The sequence below is a fragment of the Cydia splendana genome, chromosome 17 (assembly GCF_910591565.1).
Source record: "Cydia splendana chromosome 17, ilCydSple1.2, whole genome shotgun sequence".
In the NCBI taxonomy this organism is placed as follows: domain Eukaryota; kingdom Metazoa; phylum Arthropoda; class Insecta; order Lepidoptera; family Tortricidae; genus Cydia; species Cydia splendana.
The window spans coordinates 2,023,618-2,047,087 of NC_085976.1; the positions used below are offsets into that span (position 1 = coordinate 2,023,618).

Genomic DNA, 23,470 nt, shown 5'->3' on the forward strand with positions numbered 1-23,470 from the left:
CAATCATTGTATTATTTAAAAAAACTTTATTATAATTATCGGCAAAAAACAGGTATTTCTCTTACGAAGTTTATGATGATGATGATGACAATTGTCAGACGATTTAATAGAACTTCCGGTAATTCTTGACAGGAAATGAGTTCTGTGTCGGAATTTCGTGACAATTGTCGTGTTTCTTGTGACAATTGTCATTAGCTTCGCAAAATAAGTACTTATTTATTGGCGATATAAAATGGAGCTTTTTTTAATTAATATGTTGGTGGCAAACAAGCACACCGCCCGTCCGATGGTAAGCGGTTACCGTAGCCTATGGAGGCCTGTGAGGTCAGTAACAGTGATGTCGACAATTGTCGCACCTGTCACCGTGGTGAAATAGGGGCCAGGTTGTTCCATAACAATGGTTCAAGGAAATTTTGAAACTATAATAGATAGGTACAGAATTTTGTTCGTCGGAGTTATGAGATCGATTTTAGAAATAGGTAATTAAATTTATTTGCGAATTTTCGAGGTACTGTTTTAGGTACACAAATGATGAACGTTAATATTTTCCATTGATCGTAGATGTACGTTTGCATATTATTATATCATTTATGTTCCTAGATTAGATATATTTCATAAATTATATACATTGACAAATTACCCCACATGGCGCGAGAAATGCGCTGCGAGTAATCCAAACTACGAGTAACTTTATAAATGTAAAATGTAACATCTGCCTCGCCTTTTCTAAAAGTTCTATAATATTCCGTGTAATTTCCCTTACTTTTTATTTATCTGATCGTTTCCATCAGTATTTGGAAACACTGTTTGCACGTGTTCCCGAGTTTCCCGACATCTAGATGCGAGATACACGGAATCTTCCCTGATGGCTAACATTAACAAGCCGCCGTGTCGGCCATTTTTCTTACAAACCACTGCGGCATTTGAACTTTAAAAATGAGGTTTGGATTTGATGAATTTTCTACATCTACAGACTTTCAAATGCAATCATTTGAAAGTCTGTAGATGTAGAAAATTTTGACTGTGGCAGATAGGTACTTTTGAATGCGGACTGTAAATATACAGGGTGGCCAAAAACTAGGTGCATTCCCGTTGCCAGGGAGGTTTTGGGATTATACTGAGCAACTTTTACTAGGGCCCAACCCTGAAATCGCGAAAAAAAAATTTGGCTGATCCATACATTTTGGCTGGTCCATTTTCTATGGAAGGTTAAATTTTATTTTACGCGATTTCATGGTCCCATAGTAAAAGTTACTCAGTAGGTATAATCCCAAAACCTCCCTGGCAACGGGAATGCATTTATTTTTTGGCCACCGTGTATAGTTATATTATTTACTATTTGGAAAAGTTACCGAGGATGGCAGATACTTTTGGCCCACGCCACGCCACGCTGACTGTACAACCACCTGCAATAATATATAAGATCGTGTCATATATTTTTGCGGCCTTCGTAGTGTATAATATTATTGCAGGTGACTGTACCATGATCACTTACCCAAACAGACCGAGAATATTATCAAATCAATATGTAATTCCGTTTCCGGATCCGAAATTCTGTTATAGTAGTTGACCAAGCACTCGTCTCATACAAACAGTTACATATATGGCCTCGACTTGTATGAAAATGCTGTTGTCTCACAGATCACACTCATGCTGGTCCTTGACGCTAGTAAGGGAAGTGAGTAGTAGCGTAATAAAATATAGCTTCCTTGTAAAAATCTCGTCAGTGTGCGTTGGAACAAATAGACTTGAAATCAATCACATAAAGTGGAATCCAGTGAAATTGAAATGGCAAAAAAAGTAATAAGGTAAGTAGGTATGACGTGTGTAGTGAGATTTATCCATTCTGTTACCGTAGTAGAGAATTAAGTGCCGAGATAGATGCGACAGATACTAATGGGCCCTCTCAAAGCACTATATGCCTACTTACATAATATATCATTCTGTACATTAATTTATTTACCAGGTATGAAGCCTTAACAGTCGAAAATAACATGCTGAGATGAAAAGCGCCTATTGTGCGAAAATCACTATGACATAAATTACAAGGAATGCGCCGCTTTGTTATTCTAACTCAAGAATTGGCGTAGACACTAGTTTCTACAAGTGACTTATTTATTTATTTAATCGTATGGCATGTTTTTACAAAATAGGCATAGATTAGTACATTTCGATGCTAGTGCGGAAGGTATGTCATTACTTCACGAGTACCGAGATATCTTGCCACGAGCCGCAGGCGAGTGGGAAGACTCGGGACGAGTGAAGAATGACATTTCCGCACGTGTATCGAACGACGTTTTTTAATACAGTTGCGAAAAAATAAGTAAAACATTGTTAATCGTACACTAAACAAAAGTGGTAACAGTGACAGCTCGCTTAGACGTCGTCTTTAAGTATATTATATCTATGGGCGTTTGACAGCTATTCCGTTCCATTCAGACACCTTATTAAGAACGGAATTTTCAATATTCAATATTAAAAAATAAACGTGTTATAATGATGAAGAGGTAAGTATTAAAATATGAAATATGTATATTTTTCATATTCTTACATTAACAGTAGGTTTTTATGCTGATTACGACGTTTAAAGGAAACTAATATTAACACTCATCAATAAGTAGTCGTGAATTGGAACAAGTATAAATTTAAAAAAATTGGAAAAGTAAAAAGCACTAGTTCGAGATAACCAACTTTCCGCACGCTAAACAGCTACGTAAAGTAGCACTTTTTGAGCAACTGTATTAAAAACAATTTTACAGTTTTATCGCGAAATAATAAAACGGGTCCAGAGGAATAAATAATAGGCAGGACTGCGAACATTGCGATGAATACGAGTACAAGTGACTGTTATCTGGTCTTCCAACCCAGAGGAGAAACTAAGCATTATTCCTTAACCTTAACTTACTTAAAAGCGATTAGTAAATATCAAATGATACTTCGTACAAACACTCCCAAAGCAACATTCTTAACTGTACATCCGTGGACCTTATTAGAAAAGGCATAAGGTCCACCGGTGGACAGTTAACAGTTTTTAACAGTTATTTGTTTTACAATGGGGCAAAGTTGTTGTTAAACCGCTCGTGCTAATAGTGATACCCGAGCAAGCGAAAGATTACAAAATTGAACCACGAGCGTAGCGAGTGGTCCGAAAATTGGAATCTTGAGCGTTGCGAGGGTTTCAAAGCACGAGGGTTAAACAAAATTTGCCCCCGAGTGAAACACAAAATTTTTCACCACACCAACCCGAATCAAATATTAAATGTAAAATATCAAACAAAATCAAACCAAATCAAATCCAAATGAATGTTATTAAATATGTATCATCCAAAATCATCATTTAAAAGTCAATTCTACCAGCAAACTAAGAAAATAACTCAAAATTAGCATTTATTAACTTTGCCTCACATGTGAATAAAATGCAACATTGCTATCAGTTTTTGAAGTGCAAAGTAAGCCTTTCCGAGCTGGTGTGGTGAAAAGATATTAATAGGTAAGTACGAGCCGGGGTTCGAACCGCTATCTTATACCTTACCTTCCATTTGAAGGGATATCAAACCCGATACTATTGGCTGATATCTCCATCCCTGGATTAACCCTTTTCCCCATTAAACCGTAAATTTGTAAACACGAAACTGCGAATTACACTTGTAAACTTTAATATAAGGAGAGTAAGGGTTAAAATCGAATTACCGCTGTATTAATTTGCTGTCGGATCGAGCCCTTTTAACCCATTTAAATGGAAAGCTTACATTACAAGTATTACAACGTAGCTCCTCAATAATACAGAGTGTTTTTACAGTAACTGGATTTACAACCATCTCCGCTCATCTATTCTCCGTCTCAGCAGGCGTGGCTCTCTCCGCGATTCCGCGCGTCGCTGAAAGTACATGCGGCCCACACCAATTTTGGTGTCTAGCCATAGTATTGCCACGCACCGCTACGGAACGGACGCCTGATCGCGCTTGCGCCACCTTACGGTCATATCTGTCGTAATAGACGCGTTTTGTTAGAGTGAACCTTCTGTACCTAGTACTATCAGGCGTGGTTCACTCCGCGATTTCGTCGCTTTGCTACAGGTAGCTAAAAGTACATCCGTTCGGCCCCAATTTTGGGGTTTGCCATAAGCCGCGCGTGGCGCTGTCGCCACCTAGCGGCCATATCTGTGCTGATCGTAACAGACGCGTTTTGTTAGAGAGTGAGTCTTCTGTACCTAGTACTATTATTTATTCTGTGGTACTATTATTTATTCTGTGGTATCAGTGTTACGGCAGTCTTACAGCGTCACCTACTATCATTTTTTTTATTGATGCAGGTAGGTTATTGAGGGTATGTTTAATGAAACTACTTTGATTTATTCTAATTCACTTTATTTAAGTAATTCCTCTAATTATTGACCGATTATTCTTTAATTATTTTTATGACCAACTAATCGCAGCGAGATTTCGGCATTCGCAGCTCAAAAAATCTATATAAAATCGCTGATCAAAAACGTTAGTGTCAGAAGGCCTTAAAAACTAAAAACGAAATATTTAACTCATAGTCACACTAACCACTAAGCACTTGTGTAAGGATATAAGAAGTTTAAAAGAGCTCTAACCAACTTATAATCAATATGTAATTAATAATTATACATACCTATAGTAATTACCTAGATCAAAAATAAAGACTAATTTCAAGCATCCATCATTCCACACAAATTAAAACTAAGTAAAACAATACACATTAATGCAAAACTTATATATAATGTATAAGTATTATATTATTATAAGTATAGTCGAACCATTGACGAACTTAGGAAAAAAATATTGTAGTGTGTAAAACGTACTTTACCTACTAAATGTGGGTAATAAATAATAAACTTAATTTCTAATCTTATAACTCCGATAGTTATACCAATAACTGCACTGGATAACACATAATATGTATGTATCGCTATGTATAATAGAAACACAATACACTTTCGACTTTATATCTATTCCTCAAAGGTTCAAAGTAATAAACTCAGCTTCCCACCATGGTTGATAAACTCAGAAACATCTGCATCTGAAAATTATTTGTTAAGTTACAATCCATGATGATTGTAATGTGATTCCCATTAAAAAATTAACCGATTTGCAAGACCGAAGTGATCCCATAAGAGCACCGTGAACTAAGTTTTGTACGGTGCTCTAAAAACTTAAGATAACTAGGTACATACATTAGATAGGTACTGTATAAAATTGGAAGATAACTATAACATTATTGGAAATTTTGAAATCTCCTTTGAAACTGTGCTGCCTGCCTAACTTTTTAAATTACAAGTGAAATATATTGTTACTCACATTACTATATTTTAAAGTAATATAATAACTGTGAAGGTACCTACTTGAAACAAACATGTTAACCATAAAAGTTAAAACATTGTCAACTTAAAACTAAATAAAAACTAATAACGCATATATTTATCAAGGTTTAAAAAAAATCTCAAAGTACCCAGTCAGGTACCATCATCATCAAAAACTCTTAATTTTAGAATAGACATAATAAAATATTATTTGTTGGTATTTTAACCATATGCTAACCTTAATGCAACTTAAAAACTTATTCACTCCTATGTAACAACCAATGTAATTTACTTATTAAAATAAAATTAAAATTAATTATTAAAAATACTGTAGTAATTAGCAGCAAAATTCTACATCAAAACATCTATAAGTATATAAGTAATCTTATCTAATCAAGTTAAATCTTGCCAATACCCCATTGAAAAATCATTAACCTATTTACACTGACAATTCGCCGTAATTTTTTAATGCGTCGACTCAGTAGCTCAATCAATCAATCAATTTTTGTGTATTATGGCTCCATCAGGGCTTGATGATTCCGCCAGTGTCGAGGTTGGATAACACACGGCCAGTATGATATAGATCGTCGGTGATGTATATACGGTGTTCGGTTGAGTATCCATCCACCCTACAAACAAACACAAGCCATTCAACCTACGGACAACACGACCACTTCCAATAGTTAAAGACGTCACAAACCAGACAACGTTTGTTGTGTATGTATATAGATATATGTATGTATATATTATTAAGGTTATTATAACATTTACTAGATCCATCACCTGTCAGTATACCATACTTCACAGTTTGAACTCATTCTTAGTTAGGAATTTATTCAAAATATCACCAAATGTGGTATAAACTAGGGTTAGGAGGAAGTTAATATTTATTGGACGGCTTATCTCACGTGGGAGAAAATCATATATTGGATGACGTATTAAGGGGCATTCCAAAAGTATATGGTTAGTAGTACCTTCGTCCAGTCCACACTCACAGATCGAGCTGTCCCTTATTCGCATCTTGGCCAGGCGCACTGGCGAACAAATGTGACCAAGTCGTAATCTGATAATATTCGAAGTTGTTACCTTAGAATAGCCTTTGTGCTTGAAAAACCAGGGTTTAGGAGGGATATTTGGTTGCAAGTTACCGTAGTGTTGACCCTTGGCTCTACGTGAGAGCTGCCATGATTTATTCAAATTTTCAAAAAGAAGACATCTTATCGAAGATCTTATGTCTCGAGTAAAGCATTTTTGGTCAGAAGCGAAACTCTGGTGTATGGCAGATTTTGCACATTGGTCCACGACCTCGTTACCAGTTATGCCTGAGTGGCTAGGGATCCATGCCAAGACTACTTGCAAATTGGCATCATGGCAGTCGCTCACTCAGCTCATAGTCAAACCCAAACGGGTTGGGTTGCCATATAAAAAAATGCAATTGATAAAACCCCCAAACATCAGCCTAAAAATTCTAACATTTCCTGGATGGTAATGTTTCCAAAAATACACCCCTCCCCATTAGATAGTTTAGTTAATTAGATATCCATATCTTGAAGTTGTTTATTAAGCTCTCGTTTTTGCCAATAAAACTTTTAGGCATATTTACGAAGCTAATAAAACTGGGCCCGCTGGCAGTTGTCACGTGGCGTGGGCCCCTTAACTCGCCACCATAATTGCCATAGCTACCGGTATTAGCGACAGTATAACCTTCCCTTTCTAGTCGTTGAGATTTCTAACCCCGCAATCCTGACAGAGGACCAAAAATCCTGCCATGCATGTCAGCGGAAATCTTGACGTATGATAACCTTAAACTTAATGATACTGGGGTATTTTATCACCTATTTCCTATGGCCAGTTTCCGTCTCCATCATCAATCAGCTCTGTATTGCATTGTCGCAGCTCTATCGACAGTTCTGAAGCAGTTCTAATCTATATTAACTCAAATTTATAGACGGGTCTATCGCAAATTTATTTTATTACCTTTATTTACCGACGTTTCGACAGGTTTCACTGGTCGTGGTCGCGGCTAATTCTAGCTAGGTCGGCAAATAAAGGTAATAAAATAAATTCGCGATACACCCGTCTATAAATGTGAGTTTATATGAGTTCTAATCTAGCCTCCAAGTTTCATCCCACACATACATATACATATAACAAAATGATACAAGTAAAATAAAAGCTTGTAATGGTGTATGGATCCAAACCCGACCGATGCGATGACTATTGTTACGTGTTTATGTGGCAGACGTTCCTCAAGCCACCAATGGAGCAGCAGCTGATGTCCACGAAGGTTCATATCATAACACATCGTTCTTCACCACTTCCGATAACTTTATCGATATTTGGCCCGCGGTCTAAATGACGAAAGTTTACGACAAATAAAAAATAAAATTTATCTCTGTCTCTGCCACTCCTATATTAATATAATGAAAACAATCACACATAAATCGATCTATCCCTAAACTGAGCAGATTGTTTTGTGCCTACTATTGGGTTAGGTTACCACATCAGGTAAGGTAGGTATTAGGCAACGATACACATACCTACTAAGTACGAAAATACCCATAACACAATTCCGATTACCGGGTTTTGAGCCCATGACCTCCGGCGTCCTGCCGTTAAAAGAGACTCCTATTTCATGTTGTGTACATCGATCCAAAAACTTACGGCGAATTGTCAGTGTCCTTCTTTGAAATTTGTTTGTTTTTAGAGGTATAAGGCGAAAAGAAAACGTCACGTTAACAACATACTTACATTTTTAGATGAATCTGACGTCGATCAGGTTTCCTTCCAATCGCGATTGGTCGAATTGCTCTGTGATAATATGTTAAGGAATTTAATAATATGCATTTAATCTATTTTTTTCTACTTATAGTTACTTATTAACCCTTTAACCTTTTGGACGCCAATGACCGATATATCCGCACCGCAAGTCCAACGCCAAAGACGGATTAATCGGTCACAGACCACAGAGCATCATAGACCTACGTGCATATGCATAAAGTTCAATTTCAATTTTGACACTTCGGTGACGTGGCGTCCGAGCGACAGCTTTTGTTTGACACGACGTCGAAAAGGTTAACGACGTCAACTCACACGCCCACTCACAACAGCCCAATACCTATCAACCTTTCACGGTTCGCGATGACGCACCGCACACGATACGCGTGGCGTTCAACGGGTTAAGTTTGATGAAATTTAAAACATGTCATGTCAAAAAATTTGGCTGTCCAATAGAAATTAGCGGTATCACATCAGCCGGTATACTTACTTACTTGGCTGGCGCGATGACCCAAAATGAGTCTTGGCCTCCAACACAAAAGTACGCCACTTTGCTCGGTCCAGAGCGGTATCACGCCAGCTTTCATCGACGCCGTGCTCACGTAGATCTGCCTCCACTCTAGCCGGTATGTATGAAGCCAAAATTTTATTCGCGATTTCGGCTTTGGTCCCATAGTAAAAGTTGTTCAGTATAACCTATAAAGTCACTATGCAGAGTATGGCTAGTGATTAAAATTTCAGCCTGTATATATATTTTTATAAAGGATACGTCGACATCTCTCCGCGTGCTCCCTGTGAGCGAACATGGCGACCACGCAGCCGGGCGTCGTGAACTGTATGGACAACAGCTGACCCACTTGAGACAGCTTCTCACTTAGCAGCGCGAACGTGGTCGACGGGGGCAACTGAAGCAAGAAACAACTTTATCTCAGAAAAACAAAACGTACTCTTATATTTCTGACTATACTTCTTCTCCTTTGCTTAAGCGCTGGTGGCCTAGCGATAAGAGCGTGCGACTTTCATTCCGGAGGTCGCGGGTTCAAACCCCGGCTCGTACCAATGAGTTTTTCGGAACTTATCAAACTTATGTACGAAATATCAGTTGATATTTAGTACATCGTGAGGAAACCGGCCTAATCCCAATAAGGCCTAGTTTCCCCTCTGGGTTAGAAGGTCAGATGGCAGTCGCTTCTGTAAAAACTAGTGCCTACGTCAATTCTTGGGATTAGTTGTCAAGCGGAAGCGGACCCCAGGCTCCCATGAGCCGTGGCAAAATGCCGGGATAACGCGAGGAAGAAGAAGAAGAAGAAGAAGACTTCCTCTCCTTTGCTTGTTTATGATAGTAGATTTCCTGACACCTTTCTGGCCTTAAGTCTACTCAATGTGATGCGTGTTTTTCTATCGAGAAGTTCCTTTAACCATCTTCCGACTGCATCATCAGGTCAGCTCGTCAGAATATAAATGCATTGTCATCAGAATTACTATATTATTTTTAGATTACTATCTTATCACTTTAGGTCTTAGGTTATTTTAGATTTGAATCAAATTCATACAATAAGAGTTTTGAATGATTCCCGATTAGTTTCACTAGACTTATCTCGACCGGGATATGGACCGTGATTACCTTTTGCAGTGGCGTGCACAGAGATTTGAGACTAGGTAGGCAAAATTATATCAGAAAACCGGGCAAGTGCGAGTCGGACTCGCGCACGAAGGGTTCCGTACCATAATGCAAAAAAAGGCAAAAAAAAAACGGTCACCCATCCAAGTACTGACCCCGCCCGACGTTGCTTAACTTTGGTCAAAAATCACGTTTGTTGTATGGGAGCCCCACTTAAATCTTTGTTTTATTCTGTTTTTAGTGTTTGTTGTTATAGCGGCAACAGAAATACATCTGTGAAAATTTCAACTGTCAACTATCACGGTTCGTGAGATACAGCCTGATGACAGACGGACGGACGGACGCACGGACGGACAGCAGAGTCTTAGTAATAGAGTCCCGTTTTACCCTTTGGGTACGGAACCCTAAAAAAATGAGAGCTACTAACTCACCAAAAAAATTGCGTGATGGTTTTCATTTTGTTGTCAAGTCTTTTCAATTACTTCTTTTTTTTGGCTAAACGAACGCTTTGAAAACGCATCATTTTTAATAGTTTGCACACACACACCCACCGTACAACTCAGTTAAAATTATCCATTTTTTCACTAATCGCACTTTATAATTTCCGGCAACTGTTAACTGTTATCTCATAAACTCACCAAAACAAACAAACAATGGCGACCGAATAAAAAATGTAAATAAACTTAACCAAATACTGTAAACGAATAAAAAAATAGTCTCGTATTTGCACTAAATTACCATAGCAAATGCTACTTTTTAAAATAGTCACGTAAACATCGGAACTATTCGGAAACTTTCGGGCGTCATTCGTTTAGGTTTGGTACGAAAGACACTGCCTATTGCGTCTAAATGTGTGCGTTACTTGTATAATTGTGTGCTCGTACTTATAGGAAGGCCCACTACACTGTAACCGCGTAACGACGACTCACGGAGAGGCACACATAGAAAGATTTAGACGGAAATGTTTTCTGTCTTTGCCGTGCAAGGCACGTAGCGGCGCTAGTGCCGCGTGGTGTAAACTTCGTCGCGTAGAATTATATAATGATGACTTGATGACAAAGCTTAACCGGTAGATGGAGCGCTTATTAATTTTTAGAATGTTTTAAGTTATATCGATTACTGATAGTACGATCAAGTATACATTAAATTAAGTAGTTTAAGAGGATAGACATCAGAATTATAGTAGGGTAGGCAGTGCCTTTTTGCCTTTATGAAGTGCACGCCACTGACCTTTTGTATTGTTTTCGAGCTCCCAAAATTTCGACGCAGTTACATGCATCTTGTTCACGGGTCCATATCCCGGTCGATATAAGTCTAGCAAATTAATAAATGCAAAGCGAAACTAAGCAAATGTCTAATACTTACGTTACTAAACTGTAATTTCGCTTCTGATCCCGTTGATGGTCCATTAGAACCCATCGGTCCATTCGGTCCAAATGAATTCTGGGTGGGTCCGGGCATGGAGAAATTAGGGCCAATCATGGGACCAGACATTGGACCGGACATTGGACCAGACATTGGCCCAGACATTGGCCCAGACATGGGCCCAGACATTGGCCCAGACATGGGCCCAGACATAGGCCCTGGCATTGGGCCAGACATGGGACCGGCCATCGGGGCAGACATTGGCCCCATCATTGGACCCATTGGACCAGGCATCGGACCAGACATGGGGCCGGACATTGGGCCTACCGGGCCCGGCATTCTCGCATTAAACATCGGACCCTGTGGACGCACCGGCCCCGACATAGGACCCCGAGGCCCCGGCTTATTCTGTACCCCTTTAAAAGAAGTTGTTCCTGGGGCAGGAGGCTGTGCAGGTTTCGACCAAGGTTTAACAGGCGTGGGTTTAGGAGCAGGTGGTTTAGGAGCAGGTGGTCGAACAGCATTTGTAGATCGATTCGTGATCGTAGAAATTTGCTGGGAGTTTTTAGCGTTTTCTGTCGGTTTTTTAGTAGTTTTAGCGTCTGGACTTGGCGACCTTGAACCGCTTTCACTGGAGCTCACAGGACTGGGCCGGGCATTCCTTTTCTTTTCTAAAGACGAATTTGGTTTATCATCCTTTTTACTAGTTTGAGAATCAGGTGTGGACGGTGTCGTGTCAATTTCTTTCAGACTCTCAAGTATAGAACTAACGTTTTGGTTGCCTTTAATTGATTTCAGTACCGTCATTAAATCGTCTACTTTCATTCCTTGAGTGACCAAAGAGACAAGTGTTTCTAAAGCTTCTTTCGCTTTTCTCTTATCATCTTCAATCTTTGAATAAGTGCCTTCATCGTGAAGGCATTGTTCTTTTGGGGTTCTAAATAAGCTGCTATTTAATTCAGTGTCTTGGCCTTTGACAAATCTTTCGTAATGTCTGACAATGTCTCTTAACGGTGTTCCGTTTTTAGCCAAGCCTGGGCCGATGCTGTTGAGGCCTTTTGGTAAGATGCCGGTGCAACTAGTTTTTATTACTCGGACTATTAGAGGGACTCCATGGAGCTTTTGATTATTTAACATGGAAACAGCCTGAAACCAAAAATATAATAATAGTTGACATATAGTAAAACTTGAGTTATTTACAAGTAGAACAATGAACATGATGGAGCAGATATTTTGTAATTCAGCACCCCTGAAAACTTTGAAATCGACTGCCTTAACGACTTTCACAAAAGAGTGCACGGCCGCATCCCAGAAAATCTCAAAGTCCGCCATCTTTAATTATCACGATTGACGATTGCATTAAAATTGAAATGATTCGGTCTGATAACTTTCGTCAGTCGATTGATACCAACAATGGCTACAATGTTTGTCCATTAATCGGGCCGTACGCTTGTTTGTTACTATATACTTAGCAATAAAAAAAATATGTACCTGTAAGGCTTCAAGCGGGTGCCGGTACATGACTCGAGCGTACGAGTTGGGGTTAGCAAAGGTAACCACGCACACTACTACTTCGCCGGCCAGGGTCAAGACCTCCTTTAGGTCTTCTTTGGAGCACCGGAACTGAAGCAAATGGAATGTGTACACATCAATAACAAAAAAAAACATCATTGCCAAATTTCATGCCGTGAACGGTCATAATGAACAACTTTGAGCACATAACCACAAAGATGCTAAATTTCAAAAAAGAAAAAGCCTAAAATAACTAACAAAGGTACTTACATTTTTCACCAAAACCCAGTTTTGAAGTGAGCCTTCAATACCTAAAGAAGATAAGTACTGGGGTCTGACCCCGTAATAGCCTTTAGGGTCCGGCCTCCACACATCCATATCAAGACCCCATGGTTTTTCATCTGCTTCTTTTTTCCTGTACAAAATTTTATTTATTTATAAACTTGATGACTATTGAAAAGTTACAATGAAAATAATTATCTGTCTTCAGAATGAAACACATAAAAAAAAAGTAAAACTATGATTAACGGTTTGAACGCCAGGGCTATCGTGCGCGGCGCGTCAATGTGAACCTTGTTAGAATGCACGAAGGTCAATATCGACCTGGGCTGTAATCGCGCGCGTCAGTTGACGTCAAAAGGGGCCCACTGATTACCAGTCTTCCGGACGATATGTCGCCCTGTCAATTAAAAGCAAAATTTGACAGCTTCAAACAACTGACAGGCTGATATCGTCCGGTGAAGTGGTAATCTGTGGGCCCCCTTAGGCAGGTATAAACACTTGGAACTTTTACCTCTAGGCTATCTTATCTAGAAATAACAGATGCCTCTCATTAGCAGACAACTGTGCCTAATCCAAAATAATTCTTACTTCTTTTATGGAAGCTGTTAAAAAAAATAAACTAACCTTTTTGCTTGTGGTTCATCATTTTCTTCCAGGTCTGAGTCATAAACTAAATCAAAATAACAATGATTAGTATATCAATATAAATAAGAATATGTGAATAATATTGTCTTCGGTTACCGCAATAGTTACTCATGAAATAAAACGATTGAAACAGATTATATCGGGATGTAGTAAGTATTCAATATATGCAATATAATCCATTTCAATAGTTTTATTTCAAGAATATGTGAACTTATATAACAAATTCTCTGAGATGGATGACACAACAAAGAAATGTCAGGCAAGTTTGAATAAAAAAAAAACAAAGCAAGATCAATATGGAGAACACCAGCATATAAAATTTACTGCAGGGTAGACCGTCATAAGGTACGCACTCTCGTACTTCATGCTCGTAGGTCGTATATGTATGTTGCTCACGCTTAGACAGGGCCGTCTTAAACTATGCAGGGGCCCTTGGCCACATAAAAATTTGGGGCCCTTTTGGAAAGTAAAAACGCGAATTAAACTAACATTTTTCTACTATGATCTTCTATTTATTATGGGTAAGCAATCAAATATACTGTTTCTGTCTGTCCTTCAGGGGGCTGATGGGGGCATTGGTCCCCATGTGCCCTTATGGTAAAGACGGTACTGTGCTCAGACACAATCAGAAAGGAAGAACTTCACTCCTTCTGCTCAGTAAGTGGAGTATCTATTCAAACGCAATGATAAAACTTGTAGGCGGTCTTTCCTTCTAGACAGGCTTTTCCCCACATTGAGCTTATATAATAAGAATAATTTTAGCAAATCAAAACTTAAGGTTTACCTTGTACTACTGGTGATTCCACCCTTATTTTGAGTTTATCAATAGACTGCGAACCCAGGATCTTCTTAGCTTTCTCTCTTAGTGCTACACTTCCAAAAATTGCCTCGACTACCTTCTTGTCACCATTCTCCGATAAGCTGACTTCACATGGTCCGCACTGTTAAAGAAATTACAAAAAATACATTTCCTCAACAATTAGTTGAAGAGAATGTAACCTTAGAATTAATGAAATGAGAAAATGTAAATGTTATTCATTTCTTTGTTTTTGCTCATTCATGTTGTTTAAAGTGTAATATTGATAGCGTATTATGCAGTAAATTGATGTGGATGTGTGCAGATAATGAAAAATTAATCATGAAACGCGTTTAATCACCATTCTGGCGTCACCGCCGGGTAGCCCACATGGGTCCTTGTAACGTCCAGCTATCGCCTTACAAGAGCCTCAAAACCCAACTACTGAACAACGTCGTGCTCTACGAGCATTTGGTATTTCTACCTCTAACCGTGGCTGGCTAGAGCCCTAGAGGCCATAATTTTATCAACCGTACACTGGCTGAAGTTTATTTATTACAAATAATATTAATTCACATTTATAGACGGGTCTATCGCGAATTTTATTCAACTACCTTGATTAATATGATGTGAGTTAATATGTGTTCAAAACACGAAAGTTTAAAATATTAAATAATATAAATTCGATCCCACGTGGGATCCAGTTTGACGTTGGCGAAATCATCAACAGTATTGATGGAGCCATATTTAAAAAAAATTGATTGATTGAATGTAAAGTCAATATGGATACATCTACCTGCGGGGTAGGTATGGCTTGTATCAATGAACTGTAAAATTTATAATGGGATTTGATTGTAACTAAAACTCACATACAGTTAAATTTGTAGTTGTAAATTGTAATAGGATTATAGCACTTACCTTTTTCACCAAGAAATCAGTCATCTTTACCAAACCATAATTTTCTGGGAAATTTGATACTAACAGAGGAAGAATCTCGTGCTTTCTCTTTCCCGAATTAAATTTTTCCACCTCTTGATCTTCTGAATCTAAATTGGATCCCTCTGAAGTGATACTATCCAGTTTTTTCTCGGTTTTAATCTTTTTGTCACATTTCGTATTCGATTTTGTACTTGCATTTTGACCATTGTTTTTACTCATGTTTTACAAGTTAATTCTTAGTAAACAGACTTGAGCTTTATAGATTATCAAGAAAGTAAGATGTAGTTCTACAAAAAAAAGGATTTCACTTATTAAAATTGGCTAAATTCTTAATTCAACCCCGGTATTATTTTATCCTTTACACGCTACGCCGACGTTTGACGTTTTCATTTTGACGTTTAAGTTTTTTTTTTTACAAAAATGGGCTGGATGCGAGTCTTTTAAGCCAATTGACGTTGAAGTTTCAGAGGCGTATTTTTTAGAGTTGCAACGGATAGTTGTTTGGCCGGATACCGGATATTCGGCCTGACCCTCGGCCGAATATTCTGTATCCGGCCGCCGAATATTCGGCCGGCGGAACTATACCTACAATTCGGTTTTTCAGGTGCGCATTGTGCAGGTTTTCGGCGCGATTCGGGAAATGAATTAGACATTCACTATCTAGATATGAAATAGTAACGACATGTCACGTCCCACGGCAAAAGGTACCTTATGGCCACAATAATATTGGAGCGGCGTTAATAATAGCGTAAGCGCCAACCGCCATAGGGTACCTTTTGCCGTGGAACATCACATATCGTTACTATTCCATATCTAGTGAATGTCTAATTCATTTCCCGAATCGCGTCGTTTGACCTGTTTCTTAAAACCATTTTGTTTACTCCGAAATCAAGCAAAGTTACTATCCGGTATCCGGCCGGATAATAGGGCACTATCCGGTATCCGGCCGGATACCAGATAGTAACCGTATATCCGGTGCATCTCTAGTATTTTTATCGCTCTTAAGGGCATTCCAGACGGGACAATGAAATTGCTAATGGCGGGGCATCCAGCACATTAGCTGAGACTGTCCTATTGTCACATAACTCACGTAGATGTAATTGAGCTTATTTATACATAATTATATTGTCTAGGTTAAGTGTAGCTTAAGAGTGTAAAACCAATTGTAATTTATATATAACCTTTGTTGTGGCAATAAATGATTTATCTATCTATCTGTCTATCTATCTATCTATCTAATTTAATTTATGATCAAATTGGCAATTTCATCATCGGTGACGTTTAGAAAGGCCACATAACAAATAATGAAAGGCTTTTAATAGTGAGATCGGCGACCTAATTTTATGGCCTGGAAGCTTTGAATGTCTGTAGAATTTTATTTTCGCGTCCGCATCACACAATTATATTGACAATTTAATCAGATTATGCGAAAAACTTTTCCTGTCTGGACTGGCCTTTTACCTACTTTCATATGGTTTCAGTTGTGGTGCCAGTGTGGCCTCCCTCCTGGCCTCTCCTTATGATGCAAATATACCTATAGTGACATATAATACAGTAAAATTATACATTTTGCGTTTGCGTCAAATCCGGTAGTTCTGATTTTTTGCAGACTTGTTTATGATGTTGGCCCAATGAATAATCCAAGTTTGTGACCTCGAGCGCCGAACGCAACTCTATCAAAAATCTAATAAACCGCAATTTTTTTTTAGATTTGGGCGATTATAACCCTAAAGTACTAGTTTTTGATAGTAACTTCCTAGGGCGTTTTTAAAGTAGACTAAATTTGCTACAATAAGACACTAGAATTGTCTCTGTACATCATGTGTACATCTAATATTTTCTGAGATAAAGCCTTTCAAAATGTATAATTTTTTCGAACTTGTATTCGTAGGCTATAAGTAAGTGCAGTGAGTATACACTTTTGTCTCAGGCGATGCCGGTTGGCACAATTGTTTCTAAGGTCAATCAAAGCTGATTTGGCCCGGTAGCCACAAGATCGTACCGCCCCCCTCCCCCAAAACAGGGTTGACAAAGTTGCGTTCGGCGCTCGAAGTCACAAACTTGGATTATTCATTGGGCCAACATCATAAACAAGTCTGCAAAAAATCAGAACTACCGGATTTGACGCAAAAGAGCCAGGATACAAAATTCGACAAAGTTACTGGATAAATATACCTACTTTTCGTTTTAGACGGTACTTACCTGAATCCTGAATATACAGTAGAAGTAGAACCTCGATAAAGCAAAATCCTTGTAAACACGAAATAAAAAAATGCTATGAACCTCTCGTTGAATTATGTGTTCACAGGTTATAAGACAAATCCGGAATTTCATATTTTCAAGTTGAAATTCTGTAGGATAAATCTAAAACGCTTCACACACCCTAATTCAGTCGTCCTAACTGGTATTCTTACTACCAAAAGTTAGTGCAGACAGAAACGCCGTGGGTGGGTCCTAAATCGTAAAGGGTGTAGACGATTTAGGAATTAAATTTCTGAATTAACACGAAAAGTCAATACCTAATGAAAACGTTTTGGCATTTCCCTTAATTCGTGTTACCGAGGTTTCACTGTGTCTTATTTTTCTTGCAAATCACTATTCAGCAATTTGTTAAATGAAAGATTTGTCATAAATCGTGACTCAATTTATCTCGATCGTGATTGAAGGAGGAGTCGGAGAATTAATATTGTCCGTTTTGGTGGTTTTGGTAATAGGTACTACATATTATGTAGCATTATTCTATACATATATATATTCTAATGCTATATTATGTAGTGGACGGACACGTCGGCTACATGTATAAATAAACACTACGATGTCTACGATCAAGATCTCTTCTTAGACATCCTTGCCCCAAAGTATTTTATCTCCTCATCATCATCATCATTATTCTTAAGAGCCTAGCTCTTGTCGGTGGAGTAATCGCCATTCCGTTCTTCTCTCTGCCACTGTTTTGAGCTCCTGATACGTTACTACGTTAATTTTCTCTTTGGCCTGGTCATTATGCACGTCTCGGTTTTCCTTCTGCCTCTCTGTTTTTCTATTCTGATGCCTTCAATTATAGACTTTATGTAAGTATCGTGACGTCAAAATCAGGTGCCCCAACATGTTTCCCCTTCTGTCTTCAATTGTTCTTAGCAGAGATCTCTTTTCACCTACCAAATTTTATCTCCTAAAGTACCTAAATCGTCTGTCTACAGCTACATTAGAACCTCATCCGAACTAATTGGGACCGAGAATAAAGACCGAGGTTCAAGTCTCACCAAGTCGATTTACCTTATCAATGATCTTGATGTTTGTTTATTAAACTCATAGGTAACCTACCTGTGTGGTCAAAAATCGTGGGTTCATACCTCGGTTGTGCTGTACATATAGAGCAGAAAAAACATTCTCGAAAATTATGCATTTAAAAAGATGACTAAAACTTCGGTCAGGATCCCACATGTAAAACTACAGTTACCGCAATAAGTGCTAGAAACTAGTGTTTTTTTTAACTAGGGTAATTCGCCAGTAACTGGCCACCTGTTAGTAACTGGCCACCCTAAACTAAAAATTAATTCTATTCACCTATAAACAATTCATTTTAGTATAAGGTGGCTAGTTTATTGAAGGCTAGCCGTTATTGAAACCTTAAACTAAAATGAATTCTGTTTATAGGTGAATATAATTCATTTGTAGTTTAGGGTGGCTAGTTATTGGCCGGTGGCCAGTTACTGGCGAATTATCCTACCACGAATTATAATTATATGTATTACAAAACCTTTAGATCTTTACTATTAGGTGGCTTGTGACCCACCATAAAAACCATTGTTCGGCCAAAATGCAATATCAAACCATTTAAAGTCGATAAACCAGTTAGCAAACAACCCAGTATGGCTTACTTTTACGAGCTAACATTATCACTTTATGTTTCCTGTCGAACATTTAGCAAGCCATCTTGGAAACATATTCAGGGCATCAGTTAATGGTCTCAGAGGCAGTAAAACGTAATGAGATCTTTATTACGAACGTGTGGTAGAACATTCATACTGGATAACACAGGGTTGTGCAGTTTTATTTTATATACTTAACCACATTATAACCATACTTATTTTCACGCCACTGCTCGGAAATGTGGCAATAATGGTCTAAATTTTGACTAGAAAGTAGCGCTTATAGTTGTAGACCTGAACTAACAGTCCAACAATGTTTTAGTGTAGGTACTAGGTTATTGTACCTATACTACCTCTTTTACTTTCCATTCACTGATTGGTTGACACTCAACCAATCTCAGCGCACCTAGTTCATTAGGTCATTTATAGTTGCGATTTTAATTCTTCTAAAAATATGTAAAGTTGTTTATCGATCCAGAAAATCATCGTTTAAGGCGCTTGTACCTAAGTGTTAATAAAAACGCCTTAAGGTTTTTTTTTATACTAGCCACTCGTCCCGGCTTCGCACGGGTTAACACATTATACATAAACCTTCATCAATAATCACTCTAACGATAGGTGAAACCCGTATGATAATCCGTTCAGTAGTTTTTGAGTTTATCGCGAACATATAAACACACAAACACTCAAACAGACAGGCGCGGCGGGATAGGCGGAGGAAATAAATGATTTTGGGACAGCTGCCTTATACTACGTCTTTTTTACAGTGCGCTAGACACTGGTTACGGTTAGACACGCCCATGCCATGCTCAATAAACAATTAGAACTCCTGCGGTTAATGTTAGGGTCTGACAGGGTGTTAGATAGGCTCCATTATAAATCTGGGTAGTCATTAGGCTTACTGTTTAGATCTAATGATTGGGATCTAAGTGAAACCACTTTGTACTGGACTGTGAACAATTGAAAGCGATCACTGAAGATACGATTAACTCAAACCGCCGGCCGCTCCGATATATCAGATGGCGACTGTACCTAGTCCCGTTTTTGTTTGCACGTATATCAAGGACGGGCCTTACGGGCAATAATAATTAATGGGGCCAGTACAGCGGTGTCACGCACACGAATGCGAGCCAATCATGCAGTCTAACGCCACAACACGATTGGTTGATGAGTTCACAGCACGCGCGCGATTGGTCGCAACTAGTTGCGTTAGACTGCACGATTGGCTCGAATTCGTGAGTGACACCGCTGAACTAGCACCATTCTTAGTGCCCGTAAGACCCGTCCTTGATAGATATTATGTTAATGGTTACGTTACCTGGAGCCTTGTCATTATTTAGCACTAAGGACCGTTTTGATTGCTAACAACACAAAACACATCAAATATGCACCCAACCCTAACCATCTTAACGAGGTTTTCCGCTAATTACTAATAATAAGTTATTAATCGAAACTCTGAACTCAAAATCCATTAATTAAAAAGTTCAATCTAAAGATTAAACTCATTATTAGACTTCAGAAATAACTTTACCCATTTCATAATTATTTTGGAGTTGTTAAGAAGTGTAATTTGAAATGGATACCGCGTATAAAAGGATCATAATTATCATAAAGGTAATTTTAGCTTATCATTAATTTCAATTGAAAAACACTCTTCAAAACAGAGAAAGCTTTATTTATGATTTAGGAGGCAAACGAGTACACGAATCGTCTGATGGTATAGTCGTTCGATTTGGTATCGTCTTGTGTCGTCCCATTAGTTTTTCGTCAAGTTCTTAAATTAGTCCTATTCTACTATACATTCGTCACAATCGTCGGTGGCTTTCAATGTAGAATGAGTGACGAAAGCAGAATAGGACTAATTTAAGAACTTGACGAAATACGAATGGGACGACCCAAGACAATACCTTCGATTTGTAGCTGGCCCCGAACGGCTAATCCTTTGTCTATTGTTAAGTAAAACCACACGTACTACCTGCATAAAAAATGGTACGATCACTTAAACCGGTTATTGAATAACAACTCTTATGGAAATCGCAATAAGATTCAAAATTAACTAATGGATAAATATTTTGCTAGGCTATGTGCTGTGTATCTCTACGGTTACTGAGTGCCGGCTAGTCAAACGCTAAAGATACAGTCTAAAATGTGTCATCGAGAGATAACAAAGGCGCGTTATCGGTGAGCGCGCCTACACTGGTTTTTACTTTAGAGCGTTGGACTATCCCGCGCTCAGGTGCCAATTAGAATTATACGGCTCTTTTTGCAGGTACATAAGTAGCACGTGCGGTTTTACTTAATAGACAAAGGATTAGCCGTTCGGGGCCAGCTACAAATCGAACGACTATAACCCATTTACCGTCGCACCCGCAACACCACGGTCTACTCATCTTACTGACCCATCTCAAAGGATTGGATTAACCAGGTGTGATATTAAAAAATACATTACCTACATATTATGTTTTTTTTTATTTTAAAACCTAAATTATTGCTATATTTACAGATATTGTCTTATTTTATTATGTGGTGTAAATAAATTAATCTAAATAATAATACTACCTTGTAGAATACAATAATTTTAATTATAATACCTAGCTAAAATACTGATGAGAATTATTATGATTGTGATACCTTATCACAGATGTTTATTATGTTCCATAAAAATATAGTTCAATACAATATATCATCATGCTTAAATTATTAATGAAAAAAAAATCAAATTCAAACATGATTTTGCGCCTCAAAGAAGGTTTTATTATTTTATTTGTTGAAAAATAAGCACATAGTATTAATTATGTCATAAGATGAGATTCAGAGATCATTAAGATTTCATACAGCTTATAGATAGGTTTCCTTATGGTCCCAACATTCATAATCGCGGTCCTTATCCCGGATATCTAGCCCGGGATAAGGACCGCGATTACCTTTTGTATTGTTTGCCCGGTCGATATAAGTCTAGTGACACTAACCGTGGATCATTCAAAACTGTTATTCATAATATAATGCTTGCCTTATAAGGTGGGCATAGTTTGACAACATTTATTTAAGCCCGTATTTAACTTTGAAATACCACATTCCGGCTGCTCTGCGGAAATGCTTGGGTTGTTGTAGGGTACAGAATGATATTCGTATAAAGTAAGTGTATAACTTGTAAGTCATATTATAAAATGTTAATTTCACTGTATAGTATGTTCGAAAATATTTATAAAATGACACACAACGTAATCCCATATTCGCCAACACATTTCGACCGAGCATGATTTTCACGTTAGCAAAGCCCGGGTGAGGTACCCGATGACATCGATGACGTAATTTATGGACAGCCCCTTAGTTGCATAGCGCGAGTGTCTTGAGCAGCGTTTCTTCTCTCGGCTCACCTCCAGCGCGGGTTGGCGCAACTGCACGTTCGCCGGAACACATTTAGCACGAGAAAGGTTTTCACATTCCTAGTTGCAAAGCGCGTGAGGCACCCTAATCCCCAACATATATCGCATGTGTATGGTTTTTTCACTTCTAGTTGCAAAGCGCTGGCGCCTCGAGCAGCGGGCGTCGTTTCCTCGCGCGACTGACGTAGGGCGCCGGCTGACGTAAGTGCACGGTGCGCACGTGAAGCTTACGGCTGTTGGACTGCCCGAACGCCTTGCCGCATACTTCGCACTCGTATGGTTTTACGCCAGTGTGACTCTGAAATTAAATATTTTTTAAGACACAAATACAGGTAAGGGTTCCTCTAATGGAGCCCACCGCGAAAATCAAAATTTTACAAAAAAAAAAATACAATACAACACAAATCTCTTCTTAGTACTCTGTCTAAATCACGTACAGATGTAGAGCATAGGTAATATTATTTTCCATCATATTTTCACGGAAACGTACGAACGTGTCTTGATATTTCAGTCAGTCACGGTACAAAAAGTACTGAGGTTGACTGAAGTAGCATGACAAAAACGAACGTTTCCGAGAAAATACGATGGAAAACAATTAAGCACTACATCTGGTATACCTAAAATAAACAAATATAGATAGACATACCCTGAAGTGCCTGTCGAGTGCCCCCTTACACTTGAAAGCCTTGAAGCAGACAGCACGGGTAGGGCCGCGCGTCTGAATGAGTCTTCTCGTGCATTTGTAGGTTGGTTCGGTTGTGGAACGCTTTGGGGGAGACGGCGCATTTGTACGCTCTTCTTCTACAAGTTTCTTCTCTGTCTAAATTATGAGTAAAAATAGAGATAGACATACCCTGAAGTGCCTGTCGAGTGCCCCCTTACACTTGAAAGCCTTAAAGCAGACAGAGCACGGGTAGGGCCGCGCGTCTGAATGCGTCTTCTCGTGCATCT

The 23,470-nt window shown here is 38.6% G+C and overlaps 2 protein-coding genes across 2 annotated transcripts in view; both read right to left on the minus strand.

Moving 5' to 3' along the window:
• Positions 1-4,764: 4,764 nt before the first annotated feature.
• Positions 4,765-15,644, minus strand: LOC134798616 (uncharacterized). Its single transcript, XM_063770979.1, has 9 exons — positions 15,241-15,644; positions 14,311-14,467; positions 13,506-13,551; positions 12,870-13,014; positions 12,579-12,710; positions 11,088-12,233; positions 8,871-9,006; positions 8,075-8,134; positions 4,765-5,043 (listed from the first exon to the last, which is right to left on the minus strand). The coding sequence occupies exons 1-8, from the start codon at positions 15,478-15,480 to the stop codon at positions 8,079-8,081; spliced, it is 2,058 nt and encodes a 685-aa protein (XP_063627049.1). The 5' UTR covers positions 15,481-15,644; the 3' UTR covers positions 4,765-5,043; positions 8,075-8,078.
• A 6,898-nt stretch (positions 15,645-22,542) lies between these two features.
• The window catches only part of LOC134798624 (zinc finger protein 3 homolog), a 30,361-nt gene continuing 29,433 nt past the window's right edge, over positions 22,543-23,470 (minus strand). The window contains exon 13 of the mRNA XM_063770989.1: positions 22,543-22,817. Within this exon, the coding sequence (XP_063627059.1) occupies positions 22,647-22,817 (171 nt within the window). The 3' untranslated portion in view covers positions 22,543-22,646. The remainder of the gene's footprint in view (positions 22,818-23,470) is intronic.